General features: G+C 31.0%; 1 protein-coding gene across 4 annotated transcripts in view; it reads right to left on the bottom strand.

The window, feature by feature from the left end:
* The window catches only part of rl (Mitogen-activated protein kinase rl), a 105247-nt gene that overhangs the window by 58560 nt on the left and 32592 nt on the right, over positions 1-14095 (bottom strand). For all 4 annotated transcript variants that reach the window (XM_085820814.1, XM_085820816.1, XM_085820813.1 and 1 more), the window contains one exon: positions 5059-5191. In XM_085820814.1, coding sequence (XP_085676940.1) covers positions 5059-5191 — 133 coding nt within the window. The remainder of the gene's footprint in view (positions 1-5058; positions 5192-14095) is intronic.

Raw genomic sequence — 14095 nt, 5'->3', positions numbered from 1 at the left:
AATTATTTTTCATAACAAAGTAGCATTACAATAATTAATACCAGACCAAAAATGCTGTCAACTGTGATATTCAAATTAAAGACTTCTGCAACAGTTATGTTAAATACTGTACCATTAGGTTTCATATAAATGATATCCAGAATTTTCTTGCTTATTTCTGAAACACTTGGTATATGCTGTACCTTTACAAACACCTTTACTTCAGTGTCCTCTACAATTATGTATAATTTGTGTTAAATTGTTGAATCCAAGGTCAGGTATTTCCCCCCTTTTTTTTATCAAAATGTAGTTCAGTTTGATTTATATAACATTCACTTCACACAGAGAAAAAATTATACATCCATTCTATAAATAAAAATTATTATAATGAATCACTGAAGTAATATAAATTATATCAGATTCAATGGGAAATACTAGAAAAAGAATAAGAAAAACACACAAAAATAAAAACTGGACCAAAAAAGTAATTTTTTTCAAAATGACATAACTTCGAATCCACGCATATTCAAAGTCGCTTTTTTGTCTAATTTTATAACCGAAAACTACATAATATACAATTACAAATAGAAAGAAATCTCTCAAATATAATAAAAAAAATATTTGTTTTTTAGTATCGATGTGTTTTTGGAAATGAGCAGAACACTGGTGATGAACAATATCACTGTATTCTCGGAATACTTCTCACTTTCAAAGACAGTTGTCAAGGAAGTGGTCATGTCATAGGTTTCATTTTATATTATACACATACGCGGAATACCTACGAATATTAAGACACTGATAAAAGCATGCTCTGAATTAATTCACAAAATAATAAACTTATTTCACTTTTCCCCTGCAATTGTATGCATGGTGTTATGATTTTAGACTTTACTTGTATAGAAAGCAAACTGTTATTACTTGCTGTGGAGGCATTTGTCACTATACAAGGTATTTCGTGACTTAGCACTGAATATCATGACAGCATGCAATTTCATAATAAAACATCTGCAAAACAGCAATAGACAAAAAAGAAAACTTGTGACAGAAGAGGGAGCAAAAGAATGAATTACAATAACAAAAACAATGACAACAGCAACAAAAGTGTCTAAAAAGCTCAATCTGCATCTGCAAGTGCCAGGGTCAAACATAACAGTTTGGAAGGGCTTTCACAAACAAAATATCTTGTAACTGAATAATGATTCCAAACCTACTTGCAATGCATATGAAGACTAAATATCATCTACACTGATGCTGTAAACACAGATCTGAGTCACTTGACAAGTGCAGAAATGAAATTTGGTCAAACAAATCAGTAGCCACATATTTTCCCATAAAGAAGGTGTGCAGAACTGGTGAACAGTTGAAGTGTATGGATTTGGGCAGCTGTCTCATTAATTCCTGTAGATCTTACTGTAAGTCTAAAAGTGACTGTTAAGGGCTACTTCAAAATTTTTAGCAATCCGCATCCATCCTTTGCTACATTGTTTAACGCCTGAGATAGCCATCTTCCTGAATGATAATGCTGCTATCCATACATCTAGACATGTAACATCATGGGATGAGAAATAGAAAAAACTGAAAATAAAATATTCCCCCTCCACAACCTTATATTATCTAATTACTTTGGTATGTTTTAGAATTAAATTAATATTTAACACCATCATCTTTAAAGGAAGATGCATGATTTTTCCAAGAAAAATGTTTTAATATTTCCTCAACTGGCATTTTTAATTTTTTAAATTCTCCTTCTACCCAAATTTAAGTGATATGATATGCTAATGGTTGTCTTGTATAATATTAACAGTAAATTTCGTGTCGATACCATTATTTCAATAACTACTCACACATATAGAAGCCTTTTATCTACACACACACATGTATGCTAAAAGTTTTTATCTGCATGAATGGCATTAAGCTGTTTAAATAACAAAATTCTGATGATATTTATTGAGATGCTTATATAAATCCTGTTTTCATTGGCTATGGATTACAAACTTTAAAATGGAATTTTAAAAATGTTAATATGTATACAGTCAAAAGTCGTTAATTCGGACACCCATAATCCAGACCTCAAAGCTAAAAACTTTCTGCGTATGCGCCGCGTTGACACATGCGCATAGGCGTTTACGCGTGTGCGTAAGACCTTTTACCACTGCGTATATGCGCGTGCGCATTTTATGTATAACGGATGGTATAATCTAAAATTATCTAATTATCTATTTCAGTTAATGTTGATGATTGCATTGTTCCTTAATCTTCGAATTGGATCCGGCTTATTATTTTTTGCAGACTGTAAGAACAATTTTATAAAAGTAAACTTGAACTTTCGATTATGTCAAATAGAATTTCCAATTCTGGAGCTCCCAAAGGATCATACAAAACGAAAGTATGTTTCGATGTCCATCAAACAAAAAGTGGAATTGCTGCAAAAAATGAATAAAGACATGAAGAATGTGACAGAGAGGTTAGTGAAAACGAAAAAAATTTCGATTGACAAGTTAGTCGGTATACTCGGCACAGCAATTAACTCTTTAACTGTCGAGTTATTTTGATGATTTGGGTACACAAATTGTCAAATTTTTTTATTGGAAAAATCAAATGTTTAGTATAAAATAAAATATACTTAAGTAGTTAAAAATTGATATTTTGAAGTACATGGGTAAAATTTTTAAAGTTTTGTAGCCACTGCGTATTTGCTTGAGGCGGCTGCTACTCAATATGGCAGTTGTAAAGTTCGCTTTTAGCGAAGCATTATTTTCTAAAAATGAAACAAATTATTTTCTAAAAAACAAATAAATGAAAAAAAAAATAAAAGTGAATACCTATTCGGCTAAGTTCAGTAATTCAGTCTTGTGTGGTACACTTTTCCAAGCACAATTCAACTCCATATTCACTACACCAGAATCGTGTTTCCTTCCTTATCTTTTTCCCATTTTTATCCTTTTTCGAACAACACGCTTTGCACTGTCTTGTAGGCTCATGTTTCACAGGAGTAGGAGGAATATAGGAAATAAAATGTCGTTCAGTAAGACGGGCAGGGTTATCTATTGTAGGTGGTCTGCCAACATTCTTTTGTCCAGAAGCTGCATCATCATATTTATGTAAAAGCTCTTCTACAACTTGGATTCGAAATTCTAAAAATGTAATACGTTTCCCAACTACATTTTTATAGAGTAAATATGACTTCCAAAGTATCTTGTCTAGTAAATGTAAAAATATCTTTTTATAATATTTTTATGACGTTTTCGGATTGTTGGATGAAAGTATATTTCCTAATCACAGCGATCTACACCCCCCATAGTTAGACTGTAGTCAGAAACAATCTTCGGCTTGAGTATATCTTCATTTTTTTTATTTTTGAGGCTGACCATTGAAGTATAATGAATACTGCTCATCAGACACACATCCTTCCTCTTCGGTTGAAGAATCTAAATCATCTATATAACGTTTCAAAGAACTGGACGCCATTTTACAACAAAAAGATCCCGTGCACTTTGAACCAAAGAACTTATAACCTCTAACCTTTGAAATCTTCAGTAAAGCGCTGTTATCTATTGAATTGAGCGCACATTAACTTTTCCCGAGATACAGTCGGGTTTGACAAAGAAATGAAGCCGAAATAAACGTCTCCCGATATATATTCGGGTATAACAATACGATGCACTCAAAAAAAATTTCCCCGAGTAATACTCGGGCGTGACATTTTCGAACACCAATGCTGTGCCTGAGATTATCTTGGGCATGACAGTTAAAAGGTTAACGGGACTTGAACAGCGGAACTTTGTAACTGAACAAGAAATTATGTCTGTTTATAGAATTAAAGAGAAAGTATTATCACATAAAACGAAGCAACTTAAAACAACTTACATTGAAAGAAATGTTTAATAAAGTAAACAAATAAATATTAAGCTTTTTTTTGTGTAAATTTTGATACCCTTTAGATTATAATTGTTCTTTATTTCATAAATTAAGGTTTCATACTTTTAATTTTAGAATTTCTCCATGTCATCTTACGAGATTTAAACTAATGATCTATAATCCGGAAAAATCGATAATACGGAATCGCCGAAGTCCCGACGAGTCCGGATTAACGACTTTTGACTGTATTTAGAAATTTTCTTTCTTTCTTTCTTTTTAATCATTCAGCACCTAACATGATGTACGAAAAGAAAACCATCACTTACATATTTATATAAATATACCAAGTTAAAAATTTTCTTCAAAAATCTGGTAACATACTTTATTTTATCTAAAATCTCATATTTTTCTAAAAAATATATTTTATAACAACTTTCAGGTGAAATATTTCAGATAATTTATATTTAGAAACTACTCTTTTTAAAATAATATTTTTAAGACACAGCTTGCCATTTCACACAAATATACAAAATTATTCTCCAAAAAAAAAAAAAAAAAAAAAAAAAAAAAAAAAGGAAAAAAAGTGAAAATTCTACAACCAGATGAATTTTCACATACACACACACACACACACCAAAAAAAAAAAAAAAAAAAATCCTAATCTATGGTTTAGCACTTGACTAATCATGTAAAACAGTAAATATAATTTATATTAATGGCAATAAATAATATTTAAATTACACAGAAGTTTAAGAGAAAACAGATTTGATTAATTCCTTTTTAAATTTTTCATTTTACTGCAAATGCATTAAAAATGTATTAGAGGGTAAAAACACTATGCCAGAAGGCTGTGCACATACATAAAATCCTTCTACACCACGATACCATACTGATAAAACAATGGAATTAAACAAAAATGATGTATTGGACATATAAAATCATCTAGTATGCAAGCATAATAGTCAATTCACAAAATTAAAAATCTTATTTTAATGTTTAAATATATTAAGAGAATATCATTTCATTCAAGCACTATAAAAGTACAAAATATTTTCCTTTTTTCTCCTACATACTTACTTAAAAAATGCAAATCAAATAACTGCATGTAGACAAACCACATAACTTCATACAGACTAATCAAATAATTACATACAAATTAAATACTTTCATCCATTTAATAAAATTTACAAAAGAATAAAATATCATTATATTAAAGGATACTTGACTTAGTATAACCTTTACTATTTAACATTATTTCAGGAGCTCGATACCACCGTGTTGCAACATATTCTGTTAAAAGACCGGTATGATCATGATCTGGATCTGCTACTCGAGCTAACCCAAAATCACATATCTGGAAATTAAAAATAGTACACGTATAAAATATTAGAAATCAAGCACATTAAAAATATAACAAAACAGCTATTTTTACACAGTGAAGAAAATTTATTTTGAAGGTGATACACATCATTTATAATACTTGAAAGATCAGATCCTGAAATTTAAAATATAAGATGCCTAAAAAGCATTGTTATTATTCATCAGTTAATTTTCATTGCATGATACAGCTATCCTTAGCACATACCTGACTGCCATTTACTGTAATAACACATTCCCTTCATTCTATTCTGTCTAAAAGATACTATGAGCTTCTCCATACATACTAGAAGTGAAATGCTCCTTAGAAGAAAAGTTAGCCCTAAAGGACAATTAATATTTAGGCCTGAAATCTATCTCTATCTGTTATCGTGGAAATGCCCTCTCAATACACTTTTCGGGTATAAATTTATCCAAACACAATAAAAGAATGGTCTGCAATGCTACCCATGGGATTATGACTAGAAAATCAGTTATACAAGATGTGACCAGAAAGCTGAGACAGAGTGCATATCTCAGCCAATGCAATAAACAATTCCAAGGGGGGATGCCATATAACAGAAAATTTAGATTTATCAGACTAAGCAGCCTTCTTCCAAAATTTGATTTAAGATCCAATTTGATGCTAATTAACTCCCTGTTGGCACATTTCATTATGGACAACAGTTAACATGGGAAATTTAATATAGTCTGATTACACAGGACATGTACATATATCAAGACTTTTTTTTTTTTAATTTAGACAGATTTTAAATTTAGATACTTTTTTAAATTACATGCAATTTATGAGATTTTATTGATATGAAACAGTACAGATTAAGTTCTTACAACAATGAGTCATTTAAACATTCTAGTATTAATTTACCTTTAACTACAATCGACATAGATTCCCTTCAAACTTACTACAGCCCTGGAAAACTTCAAAGCCAGTATGAATATATAACACTTTTAACCTTAAATTATTATACCTTTTTCATATTTTCTGCATTTAAAACACGTGAATATCACTGCCCTGGAATAATTTTACAATATAACATCAAACTACAGTTTAGCATACCATAAACTTAACATGTTACTATTACTAGGTATCTGATATGGGTCCGTGACACTTAGCCGACATGACACTTAACCGACACAGACATTTAGCCAACACGAACAGTTAGCCGACAGGACATTTAGTCGTCAAGGACACTTAGCCGACAGGTTATTTAGCTGACACGGACAGTTAGCAGACAGGACATTTAGCCAACAAGACACAGAAAGTTAGCCATCAGGACATTTAACTGTCAAGACATTCAGTCAACAGGGCATTAAGCAGACAGTGACGCTTAGCTGCCACATACTCAATAAGTATTTAAACTTACTATCAATTACAAAATTTCTCGACTTCTCCATAAGTTCAATATTTAAGTCATTTTTTCACTTATCAGTCAAGTTCCTTTTTCGATTCCTAAAGATCCAGTATGTGCTTTTAGATCTTATGTAATTTAGCATAGTTTGATATATATCGTGCTGTTCAGTATATATTGGCCAAATTGGAAAAGCATTGAAATTTCAAGTTGAAGAATATGAAATAATTTTTGAAAGGAAAAAATAATTTTTTTAGCTAAGTATGATGGTCATTTAGTTACATTTTAATATGAGATCTTCAAAAATTGTCAGCTCAAGCAAACATGAGAGGTTTGCTGTGACGGGTTCCTGTGTGTGATTGCTAACCCGGGATAATGCAGTGTCGATTTTCGATTCTGTGCGAGTTCCGAATAATTCTTTAGAAGAATGAACACAAAGTCACAGTTCATAATGAAATGTACAGCGCAGACAGCAAAGTCTGATAAACAATGAAAACACATAAAGAGTCCGATCGAGAGTAACACCTAAAGCTGTCAACCATTGAAGTAGAAGAGTAAGTGCACAAAAATATAGCTGTGATTACATAGCAATTAATGACAGAAAAGCTATTATTGACAGTAAAAGAAATGCCTTACTTGCCAAAACAGTTTCTGGATGAGCATGTAGGTGTACAATACTGATACATGACAATTAAAATACATAGAAAATTATAATGCATAGCAAAAAGACAAGATGAACAAGAAAAGAAATAAATACATAACAAGTGAGACTGATTAAAACAAAAATTCAGGTGACCTAGTACCACAATCGGCCTTTCGCAATTTTTTTCTTACTTTCATAGTCATAATTCAATACAAGAATTGTCCTGTTTTGTCCTTCTGGGATTTTCATAAAGAATTTTTCAGCAACGTAAGCTGAATTTCAGGAATATTAAGTTTGCAGTGAATTGCCATGTTCCTAAGTAAACATTATCCGTAAAGCTTCTTCATCTAACCAACTGGGTTCCTTTGAACACTTTCACATCATTAATAATTTTTCTTGCATACTTAAAGATATTCATTTTCCAGTCTCCCTCTTCTTATTCTTAATGCTTTCAAATTTCTAATACCTTTATGTTTCATTACTATTTTACTCAACACATCGTGCTACATTCCTTCCTTTATAAAATCGTTTCTCTCCTCCCACTACTAAAATTTCCTTTCCCAGTCATGAAAAATCTGAATAATGCAATAAAAAATATTGTTATTCTTGAATTATACTTTTTATAGAAACATTGGTGAAGAAGGGTTAGTTTAGCAAATATATTTTATTGTGTTATTAAAAACAATGTACATTACCAAGCTAAAATTTGTATTTTTTTTATTTTTTATTTTTATTTTTTAATGTACAAATGTACATTACCAAGCTAAAATTTCCAACTATGATTTTCCTGCTTGTGAATACGATTGCTTCGAAATCGATCATCAGATTTCTGCCCAACTTTAGAAACCCCATATAAATATAAAATGACTAATATGATTCTCACATAAAAATTTCAGAAATTAATTTTATGCTAAAAATTTTTCAAATTAGGGGGACTCAAAAATTAAAGATATTGTTTAAGAAAAATCTAATCCAATTATTTTTAAAGCATGTTATTTAATTGCACGTAATTTTTTCTTCAATTTGAAGGGAAAAAATTCAGTGCTTTGTTTATCGATACTGCTACATGGAAAACATATTATAATTTTAACTCTATTAAGAACAAAGTATTTTCACTTCTTTTAAAAAAATATTTTATAATGTTTGGAACATAAAAAGTGAAAGATGATAAAGAATCAAAGATAACAAAATAAATAAAAAATTTCATGATCAAAAACCAGTTAATTATAAAGACAATGAGCTTTAAAATATATACTTGTGACAGAGGTTTTGATTTGTTAAATAGAAACTCATAACACAGTCACACTATATATAATGTAAACCATAAACTTCATGCATTCCGTCATCAGTATGTTGAAGGAAAGGGAAGAGAGGAACTGCTTGGTGTTTTGTAGGTCTTAAAAAAGGGGGGGGCAGGAAATATGAAAACATAAACTGCCCTCATTTCAAATCAGACTGAATATTCAAACTGCTAGATGTACATAATGACCACCATACTGCAACAACACAGAGAGTGAATATCTAGGATTCCTTACATTCCTCCACAACATAGAACGAAAGAGAATAGTTTTTGGTACTCAGTTGGAGAAAATTAAAACATGGATAAAAATTATCACCACATTTCAGTTTGGACACTTTTTTTTTTTCAGGAGAGGAAGCACAAAACTTTGATAATCAAATAGCCCTTACCAGAAATTCTAGTTGATAGTCGGATACGTATTTCATTATATTTCTTACAATTTCACAAAGAATACTTATTACTGTGTTAACTTTCAAAGCAATAATGCCAGCATGAAACACTAGCAAACATTTTGATGCATATTATAATATTTTGAAGTACACTTTACATAATTTTGTTGTATACTATACTAGCAGCTGGGCCAGCCTTCGTCTGGCTTTTAAATGTACTGGAAAAAATGCCTGAAGGGAACACCAAATGTTAAATTTAAAAACTATGCAGAATTTTACTCTGCAGAACAACTTCATCAAAAAAAAAAAAAAAAAAAAAAAAAAAAAAAAAAAAAAAAAGGCTCAAATTTTTTAAAAAAATGTATTGCATATAACAAAATTACAATGAAATAAACAATATCGCTTAATACAAATATTAATTATCCTAATAAATAAATTAACCAACTTCCCATTGCCTTCTCTCAACAAACGTCCAGTATCCAAGAGAAACATTAAATTTAAAAACTGCACAGAATTATCGCCCTCATTTTTCCAAGTGGCAATAACGCTGATTTTCAACAGTCAGCAGTTCAGTATAAAATTGAGTGAAAAATTGCTGCCAAAATTACATTTCTAAAAGAATGAAACTATTCAAAATGATGCGATAAAATTTTAAAAAATAATTTGATTCGAATTTTAAAATAAAATCACTTCAAGGTGCACTGGATCTTGTCTAGATGCACCTATATACCAAATTTCGAAGCCCTGGGCCTATCAGCTTAATGCACAGCATGAATGAAAGACACACAGAGTCTTATTTTATGTAGAGACTAACATACTGTATACCATACATGCCACTTGTCAATTAACTTAAGGAGTTTTAAACTCAAATTTTCAGCCTCATTAATCAAAATACATATAAAATTATTCCAGGGTTGCTACTTAAACAGGAGAATGAAATTCCCTAACGTTTCCAGGTGTGTTTCAAGAAAATTCCAAGCTATCCATGTATTGCATATTGGCTGTGCTAAGGGTAAATTATAGTACATGATGTCCCACAAAGGACTCCCATTTTTAAAATTAAATAAATCGAAAGCAAAGATTGATAGAAGAATGAAACAAAAGGTTTGTTTATTGGGACAACTGTAAAAATTAGATTAGAAGTTTCACATTTAGTTACAAAAGTCGCCAATAGGTGGTGCTGTATACAAAGAAAGAGTCCCCATAAAGAGTGATTTGAAGTTCATAGTGGATCTTTTAGGGTATCGGAAAACATGCATGAAATTATGTATCGCATAGAAGGTGTTTTTCTGGTACTGGAATTTCACAAGCAAGAATTCACATTTTTTGCTTTAAAAATGATTGAATTATGTTGTTTTTATCTTCCGGTTAAGGATTTTATGCCTTTAGTAAATCTATGTGCAATATTTTTAGAATTATCAGCAATTTTAAAGTTGTTTAATTGCCGCTAAAACTGTTTTTAATGGAGGCCACTGATGTTTACATTTGAAACAGGAGACTAGTGGATTTGTTGCCAATCTAGAGAAACTTAGCTTCGCAACAACAAAGATAACGCATTCATTTATTATTGCCAATTAAATAATGCTTAATTCTTTCTGGAATTTTTTCGAGGAAATAAGCGTTTGAGATTTACTTCGTAATTTTTAATACAGATATTTTGAGTTTTTATGTATTTTTGCGAAGTGAGAACTGAATTAATTAAATGAGAAATACTCAGTCGTCTGTGAAAAACTGTTTCTTTTTTGTTTTGTTTGCTTAATTTCTTTTATACATAGTTCTAGCTTTATTATAGTATTTGAATAGAACACATGGAAACGATTAGATAATTCTTTAAATGATATATATTTTGTGCATTCTGAGTTATAATATGAATGAAATATAATACTGTTAAGTAAACCTAGTGCCAGAGTGTCGCTATGGTAAACAAAGTGAATTTTAAAGAATGCATTTATTCTATTGTGGTTTATGCGCTGTCGGCGAAGTAGGTTTAATTTAATCTAACAAGTTTAAACAAAATGCAAGAAAAAATGCGTATAATTTAATATTCTGTACAAGGAAGTCATGTGGTGTACACATCAGATTTTTTCTTGTGTCATCCAATGCCATACTCCTTGCATAATTTTGAGGCGGTTATACCTTTATCCATTTTTTGTAGCAATTCCACTTTTTGTTTGATGGACATCGAAACATGGTTTCACTTTGTAGATCCTTTGGCAGCTCCAGAATTGGAAACTCTTTTTGACATATACAAAAGTTCAAGCTTAATTTTTATAAAATTGCTCTAACAGTCTGCAAAAAATAATAAGCCAGATCCAATTAGAAGATTAAGGAACAGTGCAATCTGCAACATTAACTGAAATGCCTTAGAAACAGTAAAGATAATTTTAGCCTAGCTTATACTGTCCGTTATACATTAAACGTGCATGCCTAAACAATTATGCATGCCTAACCAAAAAAAAAGTTTGTGGCTTTGAGGTCTTGATTAAAGATAATTCCGGATAACGGACGTCCGGACTACGGACTTTGTACTGCATTAAGATCCTTTAAAAATGACTCATATACAACTTACATATACATTTCCTTCGGAATACTAATCAGTGAATCATAACCCATGAAAACAAAATATGATAGTTTAAATATTATAATTTGAAAAACTTTAGACTGCTATCAATTTTATAAAAGGCTTCATGCAATTTAAGCATACATTAAATGTGCATGCATATTTGGACAGAAGCATTTAAGCATATTTGGACAAAGATCCCTCCTTCATGTATATGAAATACAGGGTATTTATAAAGTCTCTTGAAATTTTTGCTTAAACAGGCTTTATTCTGAAATACAGTACAAAGTCCGAGATCTGAATTCATCGAGACTTCTGCGATTCCGGATATTAGATCATCAGTTTAAAACTAATAAGATGGCATGTAGAAATTATAAAATTAAAAATATGAAATCACGATTTTTGAAACAATGAAGCACTTATGATCTAAAGGGTATCACAATTTACCAAATAAAAAAAGCTTAATATTTATTTGCTTACTTTATTAAACAATTCTTTCAATGCAAGTTGTAGCTTCATTTTTTTTTTTTTTTTTTTTTTTATGCTAATACTTTTTCTTTAATTCTGTACACAGACATCATTTCTTGCTCAGATACATTGTTGAACTCCTGTAATTACAGCGTCGAGAATTCTGACTAACTTGTCAATCGAAATTTTTTGCTTTCAGTAATGTCTCTATTACTCTCTTCACTATCGGTAGTGGTATTTGTTGGATCTAGAACCATACTACAGATTTCGCAATCCATTAACTGATTGATGATTCAGAAGCATTATCATCACAATGAAAAACTTCTTTTATATCACCTTCATTTAATAACACTTCTCCATATTTCTTTACAAAATCCATTAATTGGAAAATTTCACCTTTGGTTTGCGATATCCAAAAACCTTTAAAATTCATGGCTATTAACATAAAATTTGGCCATCGTTTACTATACATATTTGACTATGTATCATGAGATTGGCAACTAACGACAAGTTGTTCCCCTAAATTTTATCTTGCTTGTATCTGACAATTAAGCCCAAATTGTATTAGTTTAGTTACTTATTATACTTATGTCTATTTCTTGCATGTGCTTAAGGCTTATCCGAGTCCTGAATAAATTCCCATTTATTGAGGTCTGGCATTAGAGCCCCTTACAGTCTCTATGGGTCCTGAATTCTGCTACCAAGCACCTCCCTTTGTCTTCCCTACATTCTGCCGCCTGCCTATACGAGCCCTGGCACTGATTCTGGGTTTATGTGAATAACAAATCAGTTATTCTCAATTCAAATAGCACTAAATGTAATCTTTTGGCCTATGAGTATCATTAACAAAATCTATTTTTAGCATATGGAAAGAAATTTTTGTTAAATTTTTCCACGTCAACATTTCTTAGCACATTCAACTTAAATCTGAAATCATCGCCATGCATAAAGTCAACATAAAAGGTTAACATACTTTTTATTATTCAATTATTAATATAAAAATTGTTTAGACATCGTTACGAGTCATTACTCAAGTTGTCATGTATTAATAAACATTTGTTGATAAAAGCAAAACATAATAAATAACGATTCGCCAGGTTGGCGTCAGGGATATAAAATATTATTAGGTGTAAAATCAACGATGCATCTATGTAGAATGTTTTGGTTTGAAATGTATGCCAAGCAGATACGCAGCGTTGGAGTCAAATTATTGATGATATAAATTTATACTAAAATGATCATTTCCTCAATAACGAGGTATTTTATTTAGTGCCGAAGTGCAATTAAGAATTGGGACACTTCACAGGTTTTATTATGCTCGGAGGGGGGGGGGAACCAAATGCGCATGTGTAAAGCATACAAAAGCAGCAAGTTATTTATATGAAAATGCAACATAATAGAACACTAAATTAGCACAATTCAACGTGGCCCTCTTGAGTGTCTAGGCACAACTGCCACCATTCCACTACACTCAGATGTTCACTAAACATCTTGTGTAAAGTTATTGATGAAATTTCAACTGCTGCAGCCATAGTGTACTATTTTAAATGTTCAATGCTGCCAGTCTTTACTCGCTACTACACTTGAAAAAAAAACCATATTAAAAATTCTAGGGCAGTTTGGTGATTGTGGAAACCAAAACCATTGACAGCCATGACCAATCTACCTCTCAGGAAAAGTTTTAAGAAAATTATGCATAATACAGTTCAAAGTCCGAAATCCGGACGTCCATTATCCGGAATGATCTAAAATCCGGACCTCAAAGCCACAATTTTTGTGTGTGTGTGTGGGGGGGTATCCTTTATGCACGGGCATTTGATTTTTTCTTCCATAATAAAACGTGTGGAGATTTTCAGTTAAAAATCTGATTTTTAATTTCACTTAGGCACTAAATATAATACCTCGTTATGGAAACACAATCATGTAAGCATAAATTTGTGAGATTAATAATTTGGCTTCGTACCTGAGTTATCTACTTGGCATACATCTCAAACCGAAACATTCACCTATTTTATATCCCTGATGAGTCATTATTATATTTTGCTCTCATCACTGCAGGTTTATCAATACATGACAGTAATAACTCACACAGTGATGTCTAAACTTTTTTTTTATATTAGTAATTGAACAAGAGTATGGAACCGTTTATGCTAACATTACACTTGGCGATGA

Source organism: Stegodyphus dumicola, chromosome 7 (genome assembly GCF_044657685.1).
Source record: "Stegodyphus dumicola isolate Sdum_Otavi_A_Nest chromosome 7, ASM4465768v1".
NCBI lineage: Eukaryota > Metazoa > Arthropoda > Arachnida > Araneae > Eresidae > Stegodyphus > Stegodyphus dumicola.
Note: the sequence above shows the minus strand (reverse complement) of the source record. Positions and strands in the feature narration are given on the sequence as shown.